Source organism: Tachyglossus aculeatus, chromosome 6, assembly GCF_015852505.1.
Source record: "Tachyglossus aculeatus isolate mTacAcu1 chromosome 6, mTacAcu1.pri, whole genome shotgun sequence".
NCBI classification, from domain to species: Eukaryota; Metazoa; Chordata; class Mammalia; order Monotremata; family Tachyglossidae; genus Tachyglossus; species Tachyglossus aculeatus.
In genome coordinates this window covers 42,399,926-42,423,238 of record NC_052071.1, presented here as the reverse complement: position 1 = coordinate 42,423,238, position 23,313 = coordinate 42,399,926, and the positions used below count along the sequence as shown (strand labels likewise).

Below are 23,313 nucleotides of genomic sequence, written 5' to 3'. Positions count from 1 at the left end.
CTCCCGGGTGAACTCAGTCTTCCAAGTGCGGGGAAAACATTAGAAGGGAGGAGGCTGTATATAGATACGGTCCCTCTTTCCCTTTTTCATTCTTTCAACTGTATTTATTGAGTGTTTACTATGTGCAAAGCGCTGTACTTTATCAGTGGTGTTTAGTAAGCATGATACGCTCAGCGCTGGAGCCAAAATAATAAGCTCACACAACGTTAACAGTCTAAGAGACTGGGGAAAGGGGGTGCTTTAAGGGGTGTATTAGATATCAGTCTTTTCCATAGTAAAGCTGATCTACTAGCTAACTTCCCAGCGGGTGGCTCGGAGTTCTAATCCTAAAATAGGGAGATGGAAGTAGCTGGATCATCCCGTCTGTCACTGACCCACTGTTTGTTGTGTTTAGCTGAAGAAGCCACCGAGAGCCTGATGAATCTCAGCCCTTCGGCCATGAAGAACCTTCTACATCACATTCTCAGTGGCAAAGAGTTTGGGGTGGAGAGAAGCGGTAAGGTGGAAAGTTCGACTATAGTCCGAAGGGTTCCCAAATAAAATCCTCCTTTCCCATCGGACTCCTTAATGAGACAGGAAATTGATTTTCTTACTTTCTTTCTCCCTTCCCTTTCGTCCATACCCTACGGCTAACACCCACCCCTAACAATCCTACCCTGAGTGCTCCTTTGCACAGATATCAATCAGTGGTATTTAGTCAGTCAATCCTCCCTATTTATTGAGTGCTTACTATGTGCAGTGCCCTGTATTAAGTGCTTGAGAAAGTACAGTATAAAGGAGTTGGTAGACTTGTTCCCTGCCCACAAAGAACTTAAAGTCTAGAGAGTTACCTTAAGATTGATTTCAGTCAGTTAATTGTATTTATTGGGCATTTAATGTGTGCAGAGCATTGTACTAAGTGCTTGGGAGGGTAAAATACAATAATATTCCTGTGCAAACACCACCTGCGAATCATTTCCCCACACAGAAGTTCTGGTACTTGACTATTTCTCTGGCCACAGTTCAGTAGCATTTGGTTGGAGGGAATGAGTGTATGTAGTACAGTGCTCTGCACAGAGTAAGCACTCAATAAATATGATTGAATGAATGAATCTACATGTACGTCTGACACTCTCCTCACAGTGTACAACCAAACGCCCTGGTGAACTCGGCTTTCAAGTAAATCTCTATTTGCACTCGTGGTTTTTGGTAGTACAATCCATATAACATGGACAGGTGGCAAGGACCTTAAAGTTGTATACTCCCAAGCACTTAGTACAGTGCTCTGCACACAATAAGTGCTCAGTAAATGCTATTGATGATAGTAAAGCAAAGCAGAGCAAAGAGAAAGGGTGACTTTTTTTTTTTCCACTCTTGTAACTTTGGTCCTGGGGCAGCAGTTAGTTGTTATCCATGTCAAAAAGTGGGTGGATCCCAGATCTTGTCATGAGAGAAAGAGAACCGATTGATAGAAGCCGAAGTGGGTAGGGAATCCATTCATTGCCATTCTGGCTCTCAGTAATAATAATAATGGTATTTATTAAGCACTTACTGTGTGCAAAACACTGTTCTAAGTGCTGGGGGGGTTACAGGGTGATCAGGTTGTCCCATGGGAGGCTCACAGTCTTAATCCCCATTTTACAGATGAGGTAGCTGAGGCCCAGAGAAGTTAAGTGACTTGCCCAAAGTCACACAGCTGACAAGTGGCGGAGCCGGGATTTGAACCCATGACCTCTGACTCCAAAGCCCGCACTCTTTCCACTGAGCCACGCTGCTTCTCTGAGGCCTCCTAGTATCGAGGAGCAGCATGGCCTAGTTCACAAGCCTGGGAGTCAGTAAGACCTGGTTCTGATCCCTCTTCTGCCCCTTGTCTGCTCTGTGACCTTGGCCAAGTCACTTCACTTCTCTGGGCCTCAGTTCCCTCATCTAGAAAATGGGGGTGAAGACTGTGAGCTCCATGTGGGACAGGGACTGTGTCCAACCCACTTTGCCTGTGTCTACCCCAGGACTTAGTACAGTGCCTGGCACGTAGTAAGAGCTTAACAAATACCAGTATTATTATTATCGGGGAGGAGGAAGACAGATCCATGACCCTGCTTATCCTTTCTCTCTCCCACCCGTGGCCGTGTAGTGCATCCCCTGGATTCGTACACCAGTCCGGCCATTTCCATCCACGAGGTAGGTGCCGTAGGCGCCACGAAGACTGAGCGGACGGGCATCATGCAGCTGAAGAGCGAGATAAAGCAGGTGAGGAGCTCACCGGACCAGCCCCAGGACTGATTATTCCAGAATCGTCCTTCACCAGGATCGTGTCTCGTGTCACACCTCCTGAGCTGTCTCCACCCCCTCTTTATTTTCCAGGTGGAATTGCGGAGACTGTCTGTCTCGACTGAGAGTCAGGTGAAATATTAGGGTTGCCCTAACAGAGCGTTAAACCCACATGGTTTGCAGCGCAGGCCTGGGCATGTTTAATTGAGGCAGCAAACGGTAGAAGAGCCAATTGGGGCTTGAACGATTATTGTTAGCATTAATTTTGCCTTTTCAGAGAGCGATAATTTGCCGCTTCAGCTGTTGGCAAGAATAATTCGCCAATCGCCAGTGGAAGTGAAATCGCTAGCTTTCGGGGACCTGGTCGGATGTTGCTCCGTTAATTCTTACGCAGGCTGAGCTTAGTTTCTTGACAGTCGACATGGGGTCATTAGAGGACAGCCAGACGAGATCAGAGCCAGTGTCTGCTTGCCAGAGATTTTCCCTGTTGGCAAGAACCGTCCCTGGCTGTTCGCTCCTCTCTCCGCCCTGTTTCCCTCATGAATCCTCACTGCTCTGAGCATTTAGATATTCTCACCACAGCATTCATGTACCTATCTTTATGCTTGTTTGTTTATTTGCTTCTTTTTTAATGGCATTTATGAAACACTTACTATGCACCAGGCACCGTACTAAGTACTGGAGTAGATACAAGCTAATCAGGCTGGACACGGTCCACGTCCCACATGGGGCTCACTTCTTAATTCCCATTTTTCAGATGAGGTAATTGAGGCAGAGAGAAGTTAAGTGACTTGCCCAAGGTCACACAGTAGACAAGGGGTGGAGATGGGATTCAAACCCAGGTCCTTCCAACCTGGCTTTTGCTCTATCCACTAGGCTTCTCTGCTTCTCAGTTGTTTACCCTACCTGCAATTTATTTTAGTGTCTGTCTCCCCTGCTAGTCTGTTAGCTCCTCGAGGGCAGGGATGATGTCTTCTAACTCTAGAGTACTCTCCCAAGCACTTTGAGAAGCAGCGTGGCTCAGTGGAAAGACCCCAGGCTTTGGAGTCAGAGGTCATGGGTTCAAATCCCAACTCCGCCAATTGTCAGCTGTGTGACTTTGGGCAAGTTACTTAATTTCTCTGAGCCTGTTACCTCATCTATAAAATGGGGGATTAAGACTGTGAGCCCCCCGTGGGATAACCTGATCACCTTATTACCTCCCCAATGCTTTGCACATAGTAAGCACTTAATAGTGCCATCATTATTATTATTATTACTTAATATAGTGCTCAGCATGGAATAGGTGCTCAGTATATTACTGATTGACTCCTCGTGGGCAGGGATTGCATGTACCAACTGTTATACTTTCCCAAGTGCTTAGTACAATGCTCTGCCCAAAATAAGCACTGATAAATGCCATTGGTGGTTGTTTCTGTAGAAGCTGAGCACCTGGTGTGTGCAAAGCCCTGTGCTAGGTGCTTGGGAGAGTAAAAGATAATTAAGACACCATCTCTGGCTTCGAGGGCCAACCCCAATTGTATACATTCAAGAAGTTAGCGGTAATAGTATTTAGTGCCTACTACAAGCAAAGTTCTGTAATAAATTCTGGGAAAAATAGACTGATAGGATGAGACATGGTGAGCTTTAGTCATAAAAGAATAAAGTAGGTAAGAGAACTGAGAAACAGTTTTGGCTGCAAGCAGGTTTCTTCTAGAAAACGCATATAGATCAGATTTGAAATGAAAGAGCTGCATTTAATACTGGAGTTAAACTGCATTTATTCAGTCTTATTTATTGAGTGCTTACTGTGTGAAAAGCAGTGTACTAAGCACCTGGGAGAGTACAATTATAATCATGTTGGTATTTGTTAAGCAGTTACTATGTGCCAAGCACTGTTCTAAGCGCTGGGCTAAATACAAGGCAATTAGGTTGTCCCACATGGGGCTCACAGTCAATCCCCATTTTACAGATGAGGTAACTGAGGCACAGAGAAGTTAAGAGACTTGCCCAAAGTCACACAACTGACAAGTGGCAGAGCTGGGATTAGAACCCACGACTTCCGACTCCCAAGCCCGGGCTCTTTCCACTAAACCACGCTGAATATAACAACAGACACATTTCTACCCACAATGATCTCACAGTTTAGAGGGGGATATGGACATTAATATAAATAATGGTAAATTACAGATATATACATATGTGCTGTGGGAACTCATTTTTAAACTTATTTTGGTACAACTCCTACAAGTCTTGACAGGGTAACTAACCAAACATGTTAGAATGGAAGATCATTACAGAATGCCGTGATCTGAAATTAATGCCGTGATCTCAAATTCGTGTCCCTTGCCATATTGGCATGATAATAACAGGCCTGTTTTTAAACTTGACAAAACTTTATCCCATTAACCTTCAAGGGAAATTAAATGTAATGCATTTAGTACTGTAGTTTGGGAAAGAAGGATCTTTCCTCGGTTTATTTCAGTTTTACTTGTCGTAGATTATTGGGTGCCTAGCTGGCTTTTCATTTCATTGGCCTGACTCACTCCCCTAACCTCCATTATATTAAAACCACAAATCAATGGTATTTACTGAGTGCTTATTTTGTGCAGAGCACAAGCAGTTGGGGGAGTACAATAGAGCAAGTAGACATGATTCTTGCCCTCAAAAACTAAACACCAGTCGTCAGTGACTTGAAATTTATCCATTGTGGACGATTGTATACTCTACAAGGACCATGTGCAATTTCCACACGTGTATTCTTTCCCAGCACTTAGTTCAGTGCTCTGCACACAGCCTGCACTTGGTAAATACTATTAACCCCACTAATCCTTTAGCTCTGTAGCTGTTTGAGCAGTTAATAATTTTGCACCCCCCTAAATGCGTAGCTTTTTGTATTGCAGTTGCCTCGTCCCCTTGGGATCTCATTCTCTATTTTCTTTCCCAGCCCTGCGGCGGGCCGACTCTCAGTCTAGATTCGACATCCCCGGCTTTGCTGGTAATTGTTGACACCTTCAGCTCTTTGCCTTAATGTACTGTTTCTTTCCAAATCACTTGGGAGAGCGGGCGGCCACAGAATAGCTATCTGTCTGTGTCCTGAGACGTGGCTGTCGATGGGATTGGGGGGAAAGCACCCATTGAGTGGCTGGGGAGCAACACAACTGCTTTGCAGGGAAAAACAACTGGGGTATTCAGTGTCTGCCAACTGTATTGTACTCTCCCAAGGCCTTAGGACAGTGCTCTGTGCATAGTAAGTGCTCAATAAGTACCATCGATGATGACGGGAGAGGGGATGATTCAGTTGAGAGCTGCTGAGAAATGGAGTGAGATTAGAAATTCCCAAACAGGGTAGACCCCAGGGCCAACGTCCTGTCCACGTTCATTAATGAGAAATAACTCCCGTAGACTTGTTGTGGGAAAGATTTTTATGCTGATATATCAGACCAGGAGAGGACAATATGATGAGTTCAGCTGCATCCTCATCCTCATCTTCAAGGGTATTTATTGAGCACTTGGGAGAGTACAGTACTATAGAGTTGGCAGACACGGTCCTTGCCGACTGCGAATATGCAGTCTAGAGGGACCCACGGAACTTAAAAAGGTTCAATCTTAGTGCAGAAGGAACTTAAACTCCTGCCTCAGGGAAGCTAGTCTGAATTTTGGAGTGCCCATCTTGAGCTCACTTGAGCAGCTAAGCTTCTGAGATGGCACTGTAGCCACCAAAGAGACTCCAGAATCGCTTTTGGGATTTTTAGACTGAGAGCTCCTTGTGGACAGGAAATGTGCCTGCCAACTCTCTCTTCTCTCTTCTCTCTTCTCTCTTCTCTCTCTCTCTCTCTCTCTCTCTCTCTCTCTCTCTCTCTCTCTCTCTCTCTCTCATTTTTCTTATCGCATTTGTTAAGCACTGATGTACCAAGTCCTGGGGTAGATACAAGCTAATCAGGTTGGACACGGTCCCTGTCCCACATGGGGTTCAATCTTAATCACCATTTTACAGATGAGGTAACCGAGGCCCAGATAAATGAAGTGACATGCCCAAGGTCACACAGCAGGCCCCGGGTAGATCCGGGGTCAGAACCCAGCTCCCAGGCCCGTGATCTTTCCACTGGGGCATGCCACTTCTCTCTCTTGTTGCAGTCACACCCAGGAGAGCGTAAATCCAAAATGTCAATACCGTTTCTCTCAACTGCCTGGCCTTTATTTGGATTCTGATGTGAAGTGTTTGGGTTGCTGACATGATCTAATCAATTCACGGAGGAAAAGCTAATGAAATCAGTGGCCAGTGTGGCTCAGTGTCTAGCAATTGAGGATCAAGACCGAAACTGATACAAATTGAAGAAAAGAACAAATCTAAAGCGTTGAATGTGGAGAAAGGAAGCTGAGTGTTTTTACTGTTCGTTGCCTTGCTATCCTCCTGGAAGCAGCATGGCGTAGTGGAGAGAGTACGGGACTGGGAGACAGGAGGTCATGAGTTCTAATTCTGGCTCTGCCACTTGTCTGCTTTGTGACCTTGGGCAAGTCACTTCACTTCTCTGTGCTTCAGTTTCCTCATCTGTAAAATGGGGATTAAGACTATGAGCCCTATGTGAGCCCTATGTCCAACCCAATTACGTTGTATCCACCCCAGCACTCAGTCAAATCCTGGCTCCACCACGTGCCTGCTGTGTGACCTTGGGCAAGTCACTTAACTTCTCTGAGCCTGTTACCTCATCTTAAAATGGGGATTAAGACTGTGAGCCCCACGTGGGACAACCTGATCACCTTGTATCCACCCCAGCGCTTAGAACAGTGCTTTGCACATAGTAAGCGCTTAATAAATGCCATCATTATTATTATTATTATTATTATTATTATTACAGTGCCTGGCACATAGTAAGCACTTAACAAATGCTACAATTATTATTATTATTAAAGGGGACCTGAAATAGTCTGGCTAACTTGCTCTACACATAGTGGACAGAAGTTTGTAGAACAAACAACTCACTCCGCAGACCCCCACACAGGAGGGCAGCTCTTTTGTCTGGAATGTCCATTACTCACTTCACAGCATCAACAGGAGCATGCCCAATCACAAGGAAGGATTTGGGCAAGGAAGCAGGACCTAGAAAAATGGGAGGAAACCTTAGAGGCACAAGGAGAAAGAAGAGTCTGTGTTGAGTGTACAGAGCACGTAGATGAGAGGGACAGAGTGCAAGTGCTTAATACAGTGTCCTGCACAGAGTAAGTGCTCAATAACTTTGGGCAAGTCACTTAACTTCTCTGAGCCTCAGTTACCTCATCTGTAAAATGGAGGATTAAGACTGTGAGCCCCCCGTGGGACAACCTGATCACCTTGTAACCGCCCCAGTGCTTAGAACAGTGCTTTGCACATAGTAAGCGCTTAATAAATGCCATAAAAAAATAAAAATGAATACCACTTATTGATTGATTGCTAGAACAGGTGAGGGCCGCTGGAGTTTGTCAGGGGTCAGTCATATTTATTGAGGGCTTACTGTGTGCAGAGCACTTTACTAAGAACTTGGAAGAGTACAATGCAACAATATAACAGACACATTCCCTGCCCACAACGAGCCTGCAGTCTAGAGGAGGGGACAGACATTAATATAAATAAATTACAGGTATGGACATAAGAACCGTGGGGCCCGGAAGGGGAAATGAATAAAGGGAGCAAATCAGGATGACACAGAAGGGAGTGGGAGAAGAGGAAAGGAGGGCTTAGGGAAGGCCTCTTGGAGGAGATGTGTCTTCAATAAGGTTTTGAAGTGGGGGAGAGCCATTGTCAGCAAGGGTCAATGGGGTGAGCTGCCAGGAGAGGAACTACAAATGGTAGGCCCATGGAAGAACCATATTTACTTGTGTAATCGCCCACGTTTTGGCATAATTTTTGCGATCCAAAGCAGGGGAGGGGAATGAAGTCTAGAAAGAAGGGGGACAGGAGAGAAAAGGAAGGGAGTAGAAAGAGGACGCTTGAAACTGCTTCTCTTACTTGTGTGGCACTCTCCCATGTGCTCATCCCACCTATATTGTCTGGTTCTGCTACTCTGACCAGTGGCAGTCTTAGCAGATGAACCACACCCACCTGCTTTGTTGCTTTCTCACCCTTCTGCTGCTTCTCCTCTCCAAGTGCGTGGCTGTCGCCACTCTGTTATATGGTACAAAAAAGAATCTTTAAGTTCCTCCTCAAAATCAAGGCTGGGTGACTATATAAGAACTGTACAGTGGTGGTCTAGCCAAGGAGCGATAACCTTTGGGTAAGTCAGCGACAAGTTCCTTATCAGGACTAGTTGGTTGTCCTTGAACCTTTTTTAAATGGTATTTGTTAAGCGCTTGCTGTGTGTCAGGCACTGTACTAAGCGCTGGTGTAGATGCTAATCAGGGTGGACACAGTCCGTGTCCCACGTGGGGCTCCCAGTCATAATCCCCATTTTCCAGATGGCACAGAGAATTGAAGCGCCTTGCCCAAGGTCACAGCACAGGCAAGTGGCAGAGACGGGATTAGAACCCAGATCCCTCCCCTTCCAGGGCCCTACCCACTCGGCCACACCACTTCTCAACCGATTTGTCACCTCTTCTGTGTCTCTCCGTTGGCACCCTGTTCCGTTCTGTTCAGACACCAGGGAACTCCATGACCCCCAGCGGCGGATCCTTCGCGAGCGCCTACGGAGACCAGATAGCCAAGGACAGTCGTCAGGGGCAGTGGCAACGGCGGAGGCGTTTGGATGGAGCCCTCAACAGAGTCCCCGTTGGATTTTATCAAAAAGTCTGGAAGGTTTTGCAAAAGGTCAGCTGACTAGAATTGCATCTCTGTGGGTGGCTTTCTCCATTTTCCCACCTTGACTTCGTCGTCATTATTTCCTCCCACAGAGTAGCGGCAAAGAGTCCCTTGGGTGCCCAGAGCTTTTCTTGGACTCGGGCGACGAGCTCGAGCTTAGGACATCGGGACCGTTTTGGGTCCTGGCGAAATTCCCCAGTTGGAAGAGGTCCAGGGTGTCTCAGATCAGATATTGGTAGCATTTTCTCCTTGCCGGGGCGGTTCAGATCGAAGTTGTTGGGCAAGCATGTGGGGCAGTGGCTAGAAGCCCGGGGGGATGTGAGTCGGTGAGGCAACCGCTTCTGACCCGTCGTTGGGTAGGGATTGTCTCTATCTGTTGCCGAATTGTACTTTCCAAGCACTTAGTACAGTGCTCTGCACACAGTAAGCGCCCAATAAATCCGATTGAATGAATGCGTGACATTGCCAGGACTGTAGTATTGCCGTGGCCACTCGGAAGTCTTTTGACCCTGATCCAGGACACCATTTCATTCATTCATTCATTCATTCATTCAATTGTATTTATTGAGCACTTACTGTGTGCGAGCACTGTACTAAGCACTTGGGAAGTACAAGTTGGCAACATATAGAGACGGTCCCTACCCAACAGCGGGCTCACAGTCTAGAAGGGGGAGACAGAAAACAAAACAAAACATATTAACAAAATAAAATAAATAGAATAAATATGTATAAATAGAGTAATAAATACGTACAAACATATATACATATATACAGGTGCTGTGGGGAAGGGAAGGAGGTAAGGCGGGGAGGATGGGGAGGGCGAGAAGGGGGAGAGGAAGGAGGGGGCTCAGTGTGGGAAGGCCTCCTGGAGGAGGTGAGCTCTCAGTAGGGCTTTGAAGGGAGGAAGAGAGCTAGCCGTGGCCACTCGGAAGTCTTTTGACGCTGATCCAGGACTCCATGATGCTCATGTTTCAGCGTGGCTCAGTGGAAAGAGCCCGGGCTTTGGAGTCAGAGGTCATGGGTTCAAATCCCGGCTCCACCAACAGTCAGCTGTGAGACTTTGGGCAAGTCACTTAACTTCTCTGGGCCTCAGTTACCTCATCTGTAAAATGGGGATTAAAACAGTGAGGCCCCTGTGGGACAACCTGATCACCTTGTAACCTTTCCAGTGCTTAGAACAGTGCTTTGCACATAGTGAGCGCTTAACAAATACCATCATTATGTTTCCCAAGAGGAGGTAGAGGCCTGCAGGGGAGGCAGAAGGAGAGAATTTGGGGGTGAGAAGGTGAGGGAAGAAGGGCTAAATGACAGTCTAAGACTTCAGAGTGACTACTCCAGAACCATATTGGTGCTTGGCCCTGAGAACTGAGTTTCAGTGCCTGAGTCCATGGCCAGGAACCCTCAGCTAATGCTAGGTTTCCTCCTGATTAGGACTTTCAATCGTATTTATTGAGCGCTTACTATGTGCAGAGCACTGTACTAAGCGCTTGGGAAGTACAAATTGGCAACATATAGAGACAGTCCCTACCCAACAGTGGGCTCACAGTCTAAAAGGGGGAGACAGAGAACAAAACCAAACATACTAACAAAATAAAATAAAAAGAAAATTAAAAGACTTCAAATGGCAAACACTCTGAGAACAAAGACCTAAATGCTTATCTCTATTCTATCTTATTTCAAGATAGGAGCCAGCTCCCCACAGGAAGATAGAAGCAGCATGATGTAGTGGAAAGAGCACGGCCCGGGAGTCAGAAGGTCATGGGTTCTAATCCTGACTCAGCCGCTTGTTTGCCGTGAGACCTTGGGCCAAATCACTTCACTTCTCTATGGAGCCTCAGTTACCTAATCTGTAAAATGGGGATTAAGCCCCATGTGGGACAGGGACTATGTCCAACCTGATTTGCTTGTGTCCACCCCAGCGCTTAGTACAGTGCTTGGCACATAGTAATTGCTTAACAATGCCATTATTATTGTTATTATTATTACCCAAGAACCTCAGATTCACCTGTTTAGTCACCCACCCACCTGTGCTACTGTCCCAGGGAAGGCTGGCTTTGTGCCTTGCCTCAGAGACCTTTAGAAAGAGGCTGTTCAGATAATAACAATGATTCGGGAAGAGAACGAAGAATGGACTTGGAGGGGGAGGAGGGGAGAAGAACTTGAGTCAGGGAGAGCAGCGAAGGGATGATTTTTTAATGACATTCATTGAGTGCTTACTATGTGCTGGGACTAAGCACCGGAGTAGATTCCAGATAATCGGGTTGGACATGAGACCACTTAGGGCCTCACAGTCTTAATCCCCATTTTACAGATGAGGTCACTGAGGCACGGAAATGAAGTGATTTACCCAAATTCACACCGCAGACAAGTGGCAGAGTCGGGATTAGAACCCAGGTCCTTTTGACTCCCAGGCATTTCTCTGTCCACGAGGCCGTGCTGCTTCTCTGGATGTTATCTGGAATTCGGCTTGAGCAATCTCTGGCTTTTTCCCCTTTCACTTCTCTCACCCTTCCCCTCCCTATCCGTCATTTGAACTGTTCGCATCCTCCGGCCAAGGTGGTGGGTGGCAGGGCATGTCACTTCTCGATTGGGGTGAGAGAGGACAGAATCATCTTCGCAACTGATGGTGGCCTCCCTCTTTCAGGAGTGTATTTATTGGGCGCTTACTATGTGCAGAGCACTGTACCAAGCGCTTGGGAAAGTACAATACAACAATAAACAGTGACATTCCCTGCCCACAGCGAGCTCACAGTGTTGAGTGGGGGAGGCAGACATTCATTCATTCATTCAATCGTATTTATTGAGCGCTTACTGTGTGCAGAGCACTGTACTAAGCACTTGGGAAGTACAATTTGGCAACATATAGAGACGGTCCCTACCCAACAGTGGGCTCACAGTCTAGAAGAGGGAGACAGACAACAAAACAAAACATGTGGACAGGCGTCAGGTCATCAGAACAAATAGAATTAAAGCTAAGTGCACATCATTAACAAAATAAATAGAATGGTAAATATGCACAAGTAAAATAGAGTAATAAATCTGTACAAACAGATTTGTTTGTGCTGTGGGGAGGGGAAGGAGGTAGGGCAGGTGGGTGAGGAGGAGGAGAGGAAAAAAGGGGCTCAGTCTGGGAAGGCCTCTTGGAGGAGGTGACATCAGTAGAAGTTAATAAAATTACAGATATGTTCAAAAGTGCTTTGGGGTTGGGAGGGGGAAGAGCAAAGGGATATTACATAAAATGAAAGATATGAACGCAAGTGCTGTGGGACTTGTGGGAGGGAGGATGGGGAGAGGAAAGGGAGCAAGTCAGGGCAACACAGAAGGGAGCGGGAGATGAGGAAAAGTTGGAGAGAAGCCCTGCAGCCCTTTTCTGTTATATCCAAGTGACACTCTTTAGTGTCCTTTCATTCATTCAATCGTATTTATTGAGCACTTACTGTGTGCAAAGCACTGTACTAAGCGCCTGGGAGAGTACAGTATAATGGACACATTTCCTGCCCACAACGAGCTTACAGTCTAGAGCTTAATACTCTGTTGAAGGGTTCTGTGCTAGTCCAGCAATATAGCGAAGCCTACTCATCGACAAGCCAATCTGCAATGATTTTAAAGAACAAGGAATAGATTTGGGCATCTTTCAGCTTGGCAGCGACATTCGATCGTATTTTTTGAGCACTTAATGTGTGCAAAGCACTGTACTAAGCACCTGGGAGAGTACAGTATAACAACACATTCCCTGCCCACAATGAGCTTACAGTCTAGAGCTCACTACTCTGTCGAAGGGTTCTGTGCTAGTCCAGCAATATAGCAAAGCCTACTCGTCGACAAGCCAATCTGCAGTGATTTTAAAGAACAAGGAATAGATTTGGGCATCTCTCAGCTTGGCAGCGGTTAGACTGGGCTAGATGGGGCTTGAACAGTGAGCGTGGCCTCGTCTGGCTTTGCCGGGCTGGCCGAAGAAACGAGCCGTGTCCCTAAAATGAGGTCTCGACTGCCCTTGTGTGAGTCATGGGGCTGGGCACATACCAAACACTTGAAAACAAATCATTGTTATCACTCAGGCAATTTCAGTTGTGTGGTGAGAAGGATCAGCCCGTGTGGGCAGGGAACATGTGTGCTAATTCTGTTGTAATCTCCCAAGCTGTTAGTACAGTGCTCTGCTCAGAGTGGGCGCTCAGTGAATACCACTGATTGATTACCAGTGTGAAACTTACAGCACACAAATTTTCAGCCTCAGGACCAGCGTTTATGGTTTTGGTTTTCAAATGCGTTGGCTAATTGCAGACTTTTAAAGCTACAATGTTCAGCGGTCTGGTGGCCAAAACTCAAAAAACAGAGCAAAGAATTATAAAAATAGAACACTGTTTTTGTATTCTAACCTTGGTGCATAGCATGGCATGAACAGAAAGATGCATAAATAGTGTATGATCTTTGGCAAAAAGTCTTTGTTTCTTTACCTGCAGTCATTTAACTCAGTAAATACTGTTGATTTAGCTTTGAAAAAAGCCAAATCCCGAAGTCCCTGGTGCTTTTAGGTACTGAATTGAGGAAAGGAAAAAAACAAATGACTAATTTCACTGCAGAATGCAGTTGCGAGCTTGGGGAAATTGCATTTCCTAAAGGTTTGGACAGAGTGGCTTGCTGTGGTGAGCAGAACTTGCCCAAGGCCTGCCGGCATGGTGGGTTTACGTTTGTTTGAAGGCCAGCCTGGATTCCTGTCGTAACTGTGCTAGGAGAGTTTCACCTCTAATAATAATAATAATGATATTTATGGTATTTAAGTGCTTACTACGTGCCAAGCACTGTTCTAAGCCCTGGGGTAGATACAAAGTAATCAGGTTGAACACAGTCTCTGCCCCACATGGGGCTCACCGTCTTAATCCCTGTTTTACAGATGAGGGAACTGAGGTACAGAGAAGTGAAGCGACTTGCCCAAGGTCACACAGCAGACACGTGGCAGAGCCGGGATTAGGACCCACATCCTCTGACTCCCAAGCCCATGCTCTATGCCATTAGGCTGTGCTATTTCTCATAGGTTATGAGCTTTTCTAGACCGTAAGCTCCCTGTGGGCTGGGAACCCATCTACCAACTCTATTAATATCATACTCTCCCAAGTGCTTAGTCCGATGCTCTGCGCACAGTAAGCGCTCAATAAATACGATTGATCGATGTCACCGAGTGCGACCGAAACAGAGAATCAACCAAAACAGAACGGCTTCCAGAATGATAATCCAACCCTCTTCTCTTCCGCAGTGCCACGGGCTCTCTGTGGAAGGCTTCGTGCTGCCGTCTTCAACCACCAGAGAGGTGAGACTCCGTAGGCCATTCTTGTTTCAGTGACTGGCCACGAAGGCTGACTTTTCAAAGTAGCAGACTGTTTTCAAATGAATCCCGTGGCTAGCTTCTGGAGGAAAGAGGTGACTTAATGAAAAAATGAAGGATAAGTCCCTGAGTATCCCTCTTAGCTAATCCAGGGCGGCCTTCCTTGTGTTTGTCAGGGTAAGGCAGGACTGAGAGCTTTCTGACGTGGAGGGGATGGAGACTGCTTCACTTGCATTCATTCATTCAGTCAACTGAGCGTGGCTCAGTGGAAAGAGCCCGGGCTTTGGAGTCAGAGGTCATGGGTTCAAATCCCAGCTCCACCAAGTGTCATCTGTGTGGCTTTGGGCAAGTCACTTAACTTCTCTGTGCCTCAGTTACCTCATCTGGAAAATGGGGGATTAAGACTGTGAGCCCCCTGTGGGACAACTCCATCACCTTGTAACCTCCCTAGCGCTTAGAACAGTGCTTTGCACATAGTAAGCGCTTAATAAATGCCATTATTATTCAACCATATGTATTGAGCACTTACTGGGTGAAAAGCACTGTACCAAGCACTTGGGAGAGTGCAATAGAACAATAAATAGACACCACAGACACTCTGTCTCCAACTCCTTGCAATCCTTCCCAATCCTCTGTAGACTGTAAGCTCTTGGTGGACATTCATTCATTCATTCAGTCGTATTTATTGAGCGCTTACTGTGTGCAGAGCACTTGGGAAGTACAAGTCGGCAACATATAAAGACGGTCCCTACTCAACAACGGGCTCACAGTCTAGAAGGGGAAGACAGACAACAAAACAAGCTCCTGCCAGTCCTGTGGTATTGTACTTTCCCAGCTGTATAGTACAGTGCTCTGCCCACAGTAGGCACTCAGTAAATACCATGGATTCATTGATTGATTTCCCAAGTGCCCAGTGCAGTGCTCCGCAAACAGTAAGTGCTCAAATACCACTGATGCCTTGACTGAATGAATCAGCAGTACTTATGTGTCCGTAATTTATTGATATTAATGTCTATTTCCTCCCTGTAGACTAAACTTCTGGTGGGCAAGAAACACATCTACCAACTCTGTTACGTTGTACTCTCCCAAATGCTTAGTACAGTGCTTTTCACCCAGTAAGTGCTCAATACTTACGGTTGAATAATAATGGCATTTATTAAGCACTTACTATGCTCAATAAATACAGTTGATTGATTGGTTGAAATCTGGGTGGCTGGGGACCAAACTGGTGGTGGTGTTCATTTTATTAAATTACTCAAGGGCCACCCGCATGGCTTTATCCAAGTCTCGGAGGTGTGAGACCAGTGATGTTACTACAGCACAACTGAGGAGGGGTAGGCACAGATTATGGAGGATTCTGGAAAGTGTAGGGGAGGTGGGGATGAACAGAAGTAATATTTCGGAGCTTCGCTCCTGCTCCCAGAACCACATTCCCCATCACCAGAGGGTTGCCTGTTCAAATGTCCTCTCAATTCCTTTGGGACACAGGGGCTCGGGGTGAATTTTGGCATTCTTCTGTGTCATAGATGACCCCAGGGGAGATCAAGTTCTCCGTTCACGTCGAGTCGGTTCTCAACCGGGTGCCTCAGCCGGAATACCGGCAACTTCTGGTGGAAGCCATCCTCGTCATCACCATGCTGGCGGACATTGAAATCCACAGCATCGGGAGTATTATTGCCGTGGAAAAGATCGTGCATATAGCCAATGACTTGTTTCTGCAAGAACAGGTTGGTAGCCCTCTTCTCCAATGAGTGTCTGAAGGGGTGATTTAGCAGAGAAGCTGTGGCCCGTTTCTTGATTCCTTCCACTCCACTTGTCAGAGACCTAATGACATTTGTTATGCGCTTACTATATGCCAGGCACTGTTCTAAGCTCTGGGATAGATACAAAGTAATTGGGTTGGACACGGTCCACATCCCACAGTCTTAATCCCCATTTTACAGATGAGGTAATTGAGGCATAAACAAGTTCATTCATTCATTCAAATCGTATTTATTGAGTGCTTACTGTGTGCAGAGCACTGTAGTAAGTACTTGGGAAGTACAAATAGAGAAGCAGCATGGCTCAGTGGAAAGAGCACAGGCTTGGGAGTCAGAGGTCATGGGTTCAAATCCCAGCTCCTCCAATTGTCAGTTGTGTGATTTTGGGCCAGCCACTTAACTTCTCTGTGCCTCAGTTACCTCATCTGTAAAACAGGGATTAAGACTATGAGCCCCACGAGGGACAACCTGATCACCGTGTATCCTCCCCAGCGCTTAGAACAGTGCTTTGCACATAGTAAGCGCTTAGCAAATGCCATCATTATTATTATTATTACTATTATTACAAATCGGCAACATGAAGAGACAGTCCCTACCCAACAATGGGCTCACAGTCTAGAAGGGGGAGTCAGACAACAAAACAAAGCAAGTAGACAGGTGTCAATACCATCAGAATAGCTAAATAGAATTATAGCTATATACACATCATTAATAAAATAGAGTAATAAATATGTACAAATATACACAAGTGCTGTGGGGAGGGGAAGAGAGTGGGTGGTGATGGGGAGGGGAGGAGGAGCAGAGAAGAAGGGGGTGCTCAGTCTGGGAAGGCCTCCTGGAGGTGGTGAGTTCTCAGTAGGGCTTTGAAGGGAGGAAGAGAGCTAGTTTGGTGGCTGTGCGGAGGGAGGGCATTCCAGGCCAGGGGGAGGATGCGAGCCAGGGTTCAATGGCCGGACAGGCGAGAACAAGGCACAGTGAGGAGGTTAGTGGCATTTATGCGATTTGCCCAGGGCCACACAGCAGACAAGTGGCAGAGCCGGAATTAGAACTCAGGTCCCCTGACTGCTGTGTCCACCAGGCCTTGCTGCTTTTCTAATCTGGTGCGTCTCTTCCCTTGGCTGAGTATTCTTTGAAGTAGATTATCGCCAGCCACAAGGATTTATTGGGAGCCCAGAGGGTCCGCTAGGCTGTGTCCAGGTATAGGAGCTCTGATTGCTGTGGGGAAAGAAAATCTGGGCTTTTGTGCACTTCTCTTCTGCCCTGTGTCTTTTCACATATGTGTTTCTCTGGCGGGGTGCAGGGGTCATCATTTGATAGCTTTTTAAAGTCTTTTTGGGCCTAATTCAAGTCCCTTGTCGCAGTTATTTGCAGCTACACTGCCTTATTAAGACCCTAATGGGGATCATAACCTGTCTCCCAAACTCGTGCTCAGAGAGGTCTTTTGTTCTCCTTAGGCATTTATGGGAGAGTATCTGCCTGTAATCTGGTGAAACATAATACTTTTTTCACCTAGGAAAAATCCTCATTCAGAGAGTAGTGCCCCCCGCCCCCCTGAAAAAAAAAAAATTACGTGCAATCACTCCACAGTGATTGCCCGAGGCTTTCAAAATGCCGAGCAAAAATCACTAGCCTTTCTTGCAGATTCTGAGTCTGAGGAATCCGAGGATGAGGTAAGGGAAGAGATTTGCCTTCAGCCTTGTGGTGTGGAGGGTGGGAAGAGTTGGAGACAGAACAACAGAAAATAGAGTGTAGGAGTGCACAAGTGCAGGAAACTCAAAATGGGCACACAGGTTGGGAAACTGCCCTGACCACGTCTGCCTCGTTCTCGCCTGTCCCACCGTCAGCCCCCGGCCCACGTCCTTTCCCTGGCCTGGAATGCCCTCCCTCCACACATCCGCCAAGCTAGCTCTCTTCCTCCCTTCAAAGCCCTACTGAGAGCTCACCTCCTCCAAGAGGTCTTCCCACATTGAGCCCCCTTTTTCCTCTCCTCCTCCCCATCGCCCCCCAGCCCTACCTCGTTCCCCTCCCCACAGCACTTGTATATACCTGTGCATATTTATTACTCTATTTATTTTACTTGAACATATTTACTACTCTATTTTATTAATGATATGCATATAGCTATAATTGTGTTTATTCTGATGGTTTTGACACCTGTCTACATGGTTTGTTGTCTGTCTCTCCCTTCTAGATTGTGAGCCCATTGTTGGGTAGGGACCTCCTCTATATGTTGCCGATTTGTAATAATTATAATAATAATAATGATGGCATTTATTAAGTGCTTGCTATGTGCAAAGCACTGTTCTAAGCGCTGGGGAGGTTACAAGGTGATCAGGTTGTCCCACGGGGGCCTCACAGTCTTCATCCCCATTTTACAGATGAGGGAACTGAGGCACAGAGAAGTGAAGTGACTTGCCCAAAGTCACACAGCTGACAAGTGGCGGAGCCGGGATTTGAACCCATGACCTCTGACTCCAAAGCCCGGGCTCTTTCCACTGATCCACGCTGCTTCTCTATAATAATGGCATCTATTAAGCGCTTACTATGTGCAAAGCACTGTTCTAATCGCTGGGGAGGTTACAAGGTGATCAGGTTGTCCCACAGGGGGCTCGCAATCTTAATCCCCATTTTTACAGATGAGGGAACTGAGGCCCAGAGAAGTGAAGTGACTTGCCCATAGTCACCGAGCTGACATTTGACAGAGCTGGGATTTGAACCCATGACCTCTGACTCCAAAGCCCGGGCTCTTTCCACTGAGCCTTTTAGACTGTGAGCCCTCTGTTGGGTAGGGACTGTCTCTACATGTTGCCAATTTGTACTTCCCCAGCGCTTAGTACAGTGCTCTGCACATAGTAAGCGCTCAATAAATACGATCGATTGATTGATTGAGCCATGCTGCTTGTCGAACTTCCCAAGTGCTTAGTACAGTGCTCTGCACACAGTAAGCGCTCAGTAAATATGATGGAACGAATGAATGAATGCCCAAAGTGACGTTTTGTCGGCGCTGACCGTCGCTCCCCTTTCGAGGGATGCCCTTATTCGGTCTTGTAACTTTTCGCCGCTTTGTCCCGTCTCTTCCTCCCTCCCCCGTCGGAAACCCACCAGAAAACCCTCGGGGCCGACGACACCCTGTTGGCGAAGGATCCCTCCTCGGGCATCTGCGTTCTGCTGTATGACAGTGCGCCCAGCGGCCGATTCGGCACCATGACCTACCTCTCCAAAGCCGCGGCCACCTACATTCAGGAGTTCCTGCCCAACAGCACATGTAGCATGCAGTGAGGGCTGCCTTCCCAGGCTTCGATGCTTTCTAGTACGACTCCCCAAGCGCCCTCCTCCCCGTCGACCCGGGTTGCTCGTCGGAAGGGCCTCCGATCGGACGGTCTCGCCCGGACTGCACATTCCTTTCTCGGAACAGAAGTTTTATGGCCTGAGCACTTGCCCCCCACCCCGACCACTTCCTCCACCAGAAGACAGAACCCTTCTTCTCGAATAGCTGCTCGTGAACACGGTTCTGCGGAGAAAGGTTCTCCAGGTGCCTAGAAATGGACGGTGAAGCTAAGCGATTCGTTGGTGGCCTTATTTCTTCAGGTTGGCTTGGAAGTGGGTGTGTTTTTGTTTGATTTTTTTTTTTTTTTTAATCTATTGCCAACTCACTTTTCCCAGCATCAGAGCTCCTGTTCTGAAGCAGGAGCGGCTTTTAATATTAACTTATTCTTAACTCCTTTCCCCCCAGCCTTGAGTGTGATTTAGAAGTCTGTGAGCGTGTGTGTGTGTGTGAGTGAGTGAAGGGGGGTGTCCCTAAAGTGTCGAGTCTCCGATTTGTTGGTTTTGGGGACGAGGTTTTGAAAATTGATAGCAACTCCAAGTGCCTGTTATCGGAGGAGGAGTGGAAACGGCCCGACCTTCCAGCTTCCTTCTTTCCTTCCCTGCGGCCTTATGCCATCCTGAGGAATGAGACTGTGACCTGCCCATTCTGGATTCATTCCCACAATCTTTTGGAATTTGCATGGCACACACCGCCTCTCCTCCGCTCTCCTCAACCCCCAACCCAGTGCCCGCATACTTCCCCATCTCTCTTTTCAGGAAAATATTCAACTATGGCCAGTATGGTTTTTTGAAGGCATCTGTGCCTTACCTTGAAGCCTACAGCCCTTTTCTTGAGAACAAAAAATACAGGGGCTTTCCCCTACATGAAAGGAAATGTGGTTTGTTTTGGTTTTTGGATTTTTTTCCAGAACGATGAGGCCCCCTCTAGAAAGACCCTAGTGAATCTCCTTGCTTGTAGTGGGATGAGAACAGGATTCTGGGTGGTTGTGGGGTATTTTTTTCTTTTTTTGGTCCAGTAAGCAGCTAGTAGCACCCTGGGGTGTGGAGTGAGTCAGGTTTTCTGAGATTCCTCCCTTAAGCTCTGCCATTGCTCCAAACCTTCCAGGGCCCATTCAATCATTCTTCTAGACTGTGAGCCTGTTGTTGGGTAGGGACCGTCTCTATACGTTGCCAACTTATACTTCCCAAGCACTTAGTACAGCGCTCTGCACACAGTAAGCGCTCAATAGATACGATTGAATGAATTCATTAGTATTTATTGAGCGCCTGCTCAATAAGCGATTCGTTGTTGGCCTTATTTCTTCAGGTTGGCTTGGAAGTGGGTGTGTGTTTTGTTTGATTTAAAAAAAAAAATCGATTGCCAACTCACTTTTCCCAGCATCAGAGCTCCTGTTCTGAAGCAGGAGCAGCTTTTAATATTAACTTAAAAGCCTGCTGTGTGCAGAACAGTGTACTATTCATTCATTCACTCATTGTACTAGGCACCTAAGCATACAGTAAACCTGGAAGGACACCGTACCTGTCCTGGAGGAGCTTACGGTCTACACCCGTGGAATGGCGTGCTGCTGGGGGAAACTACCACCTTGCAGTTGCCCGTGGGGCCTGCTGGTAGTTGTAAAGCCAGTAGCCCGAGGTGGAGGGAGGAGCGGTCCATGGGGGCATTTACCCCAGTTGACGGATTCAAGCTAATCACCCCTGTTGCACGGCCCTTTGGGCCAAAACTCCTGAAGCAGGGATGGAGAAGAGGAGGCCGGGGTGAAGGACTTAGTACAGTCAAGCGCTTAGTACAGTGCTCTGCACATAGTAAGCGCTCAATAAATACGATTGATGATGATGACTGAACCAACCCACCCGGCCCACGGGTGGCTTTTTCTAGTCCGCCCAACCTCAGCCGGTTCCGTTCCGATCGGGCCAGGCTGCACGCTTACCTCCGTCAGAAGTATTTACCACCACTCAGCGGTATCGGGTGAGCCTTTATTAAGTAAAACGACTTCCGTTCTGCACGGTATCAGAAAGCTACTGCTTTCATTAACCGACTCGCAGGACGGGAAGGCCACGTGGATACGGTTAGGTAGTTTTCGGACTGGCAGTAGGCTTGCCTCTGAACAAACTCGGCTTACAAGTAGCGGAGCTCGCAATTTCCCTGGGCTAGTTGGTAGTTCTGTGATCTCTGCGGACCCTCTGAATGGAGTGAAAATTCCCCCCCTTTTTTTTGGTCCCGTGTTTGGCTATGCAGTAGTGTAGCTGGAACAAAGGTGGGCTTTTCTGATGTAGTTTGCAGGTGGAAAAAGCCACTAACCTGTCATCGTACTGACACTGGTCTCTGCATTGCTCGAGTTTCCCTCATTTGCACTTCGACCGCGAGGCCTCCATGAAGCACTATTTAGCCGTCCATCTTTTAATGTCACTTCCTAAAATCCAGTGTGTGTGTGTAGTTTGAAGTGTGTGGAGCTGAAAGCGCATGTAGTTTGTGCTGCTTTTTAAAAAAGTTGAATATATTTTGAAGGGTGGAAACAAAATAAAACGGTTGCGTTATGTCTGTCTTGTTAATGGGCCGATTGGTTTTTATTGTTGGGGGTGTCAACTTGGCTATCCAAGTTCATTCGGTTGTATTGATTGAGAGCTTACTGTGTGCAGAGCCCTGTGCTTGGGGAAGTCCAGTACAACAGTAAACAGTGACAGTTCCTGCCCACGATGAGCTTACAGTCCTTAACTCCTTCATTCATTCCATCGTATTTATTGAGCGCTTACTGTGTGCAGAGCACTGTACTAAGTGCTTGGGAAGTACAAGTCGGCAACAGATAGAGACGGTCCCTACACAACAGTGGGCTCACAGTCTAGAAGGGGGAGACAGACAACAAAAGAAAACATGTAGACAGGTGTCAAAACTGTCAGAACAAATAGAATTTCAGCTATATGCACATCATTAACAAAATAGAATAGCAAATATGGACAAGTAAAATAGAGTAATCTGTACAAATATAATAATAATAATGATATTTATTAAGTGCTTACTATGTGCAAAGCATTGTTCTAAGCGCTGGGGAGGTAACAAGGTGATCAGGCTGTCCCACGTGGGGCTCACAGTCTTCATCCCCATTTTACAGATGAGGGAACTGAGGCCCAGAGAAGTAAAGTGACTTGCCCAAAGTCACACAGCTGACAAGCGGCGGAGTCGGGATTAGAACCCATGACCTCTGACTCCCAAGCCCGTGTTTTTTCCACTGAGCCATGCTGCTTCTCTAAAATAATAATGGTATTTGTTAAGCGCTTACTATATGCCAAGCAGTGTTCTAAGCGCTGGGGGGATACAAGGTAATCAGGTTGTCCCACGTGGGGCTCACAGTCTTCATCCCCATTTTCCAGATGAGGTCACTGAGGCCCAGAGAAGTGAGGTGATTTACCCAAAGTCACACAACTGACAAGTGGCAGAGCTGGGATTAGAACCCATGACCTCTGACTCCCAAGCCTGGGCTCTTTCCACTGAGGAGAAGCATTTCATTCATTCATTCAGTCGTATTTATTGAGCGCTTACTGTGTGCAGAGCATTGTACTAAGCGTTTGGGAAGTACAAGCAGCGTGGCTCAATGGAAAGAGCACGGGCTTGGGAGTCAGAGGTCATGGGTTCAAATTCCGACTCCACCATTTGTCAGCTGTGTGACTTTGGGCAAGTCATTTCACTTCTCTGGGCCTCAGTTACCTCATTTGTAAAATGGGGATTAAGACTGTGAGCCCCACATGGGACAGCCTGATCACCTTGTATCCTCCCCAGTGCTTAGAACAGTGCTTTGCACATAGTAAGCGCTTAACAGATGCCATCATTATTATTATTATTGTCAGCTGTGTGACTTTAGGCAAGTCACTTAACTTTTCTGTGCCCTTATCTGTAAAATGGGGATGAAGACTGT

General features: G+C 46.9%; 1 protein-coding gene across 5 annotated transcripts in view; it reads left to right on the top strand.

Moving 5' to 3' along the window:
- Positions 1–21,955, top strand: part of PHKA1 (phosphorylase kinase regulatory subunit alpha 1) — a 71,414-nt gene extending 49,459 nt beyond the window's left edge. For 2 of the 5 annotated variants that reach the window (XM_038747886.1, XM_038747883.1), the window contains 8 exons: positions 395–496; positions 2,111–2,226; positions 2,341–2,379; positions 5,174–5,224; positions 8,837–9,007; positions 14,250–14,303; positions 15,845–16,045; positions 19,184–21,955. In XM_038747886.1, the coding sequence (XP_038603814.1) occupies positions 395–496; positions 2,111–2,226; positions 2,341–2,379; positions 5,174–5,224; positions 8,837–9,007; positions 14,250–14,303; positions 15,845–16,045; positions 19,184–19,357 (908 nt within the window). In that variant the 3' untranslated portion in view covers positions 19,358–21,955. The remainder of the gene's footprint in view (positions 1–394; positions 497–2,110; positions 2,227–2,340; positions 2,380–5,173; positions 5,225–8,836; positions 9,008–14,249; positions 14,304–15,844; positions 16,046–19,183) is intronic. The other 3 variants (XM_038747887.1, XM_038747885.1, XM_038747884.1) reach the window with 2 other exon arrangements.
- The last annotated feature ends 1,358 nt before the right edge of the window (positions 21,956–23,313 follow it).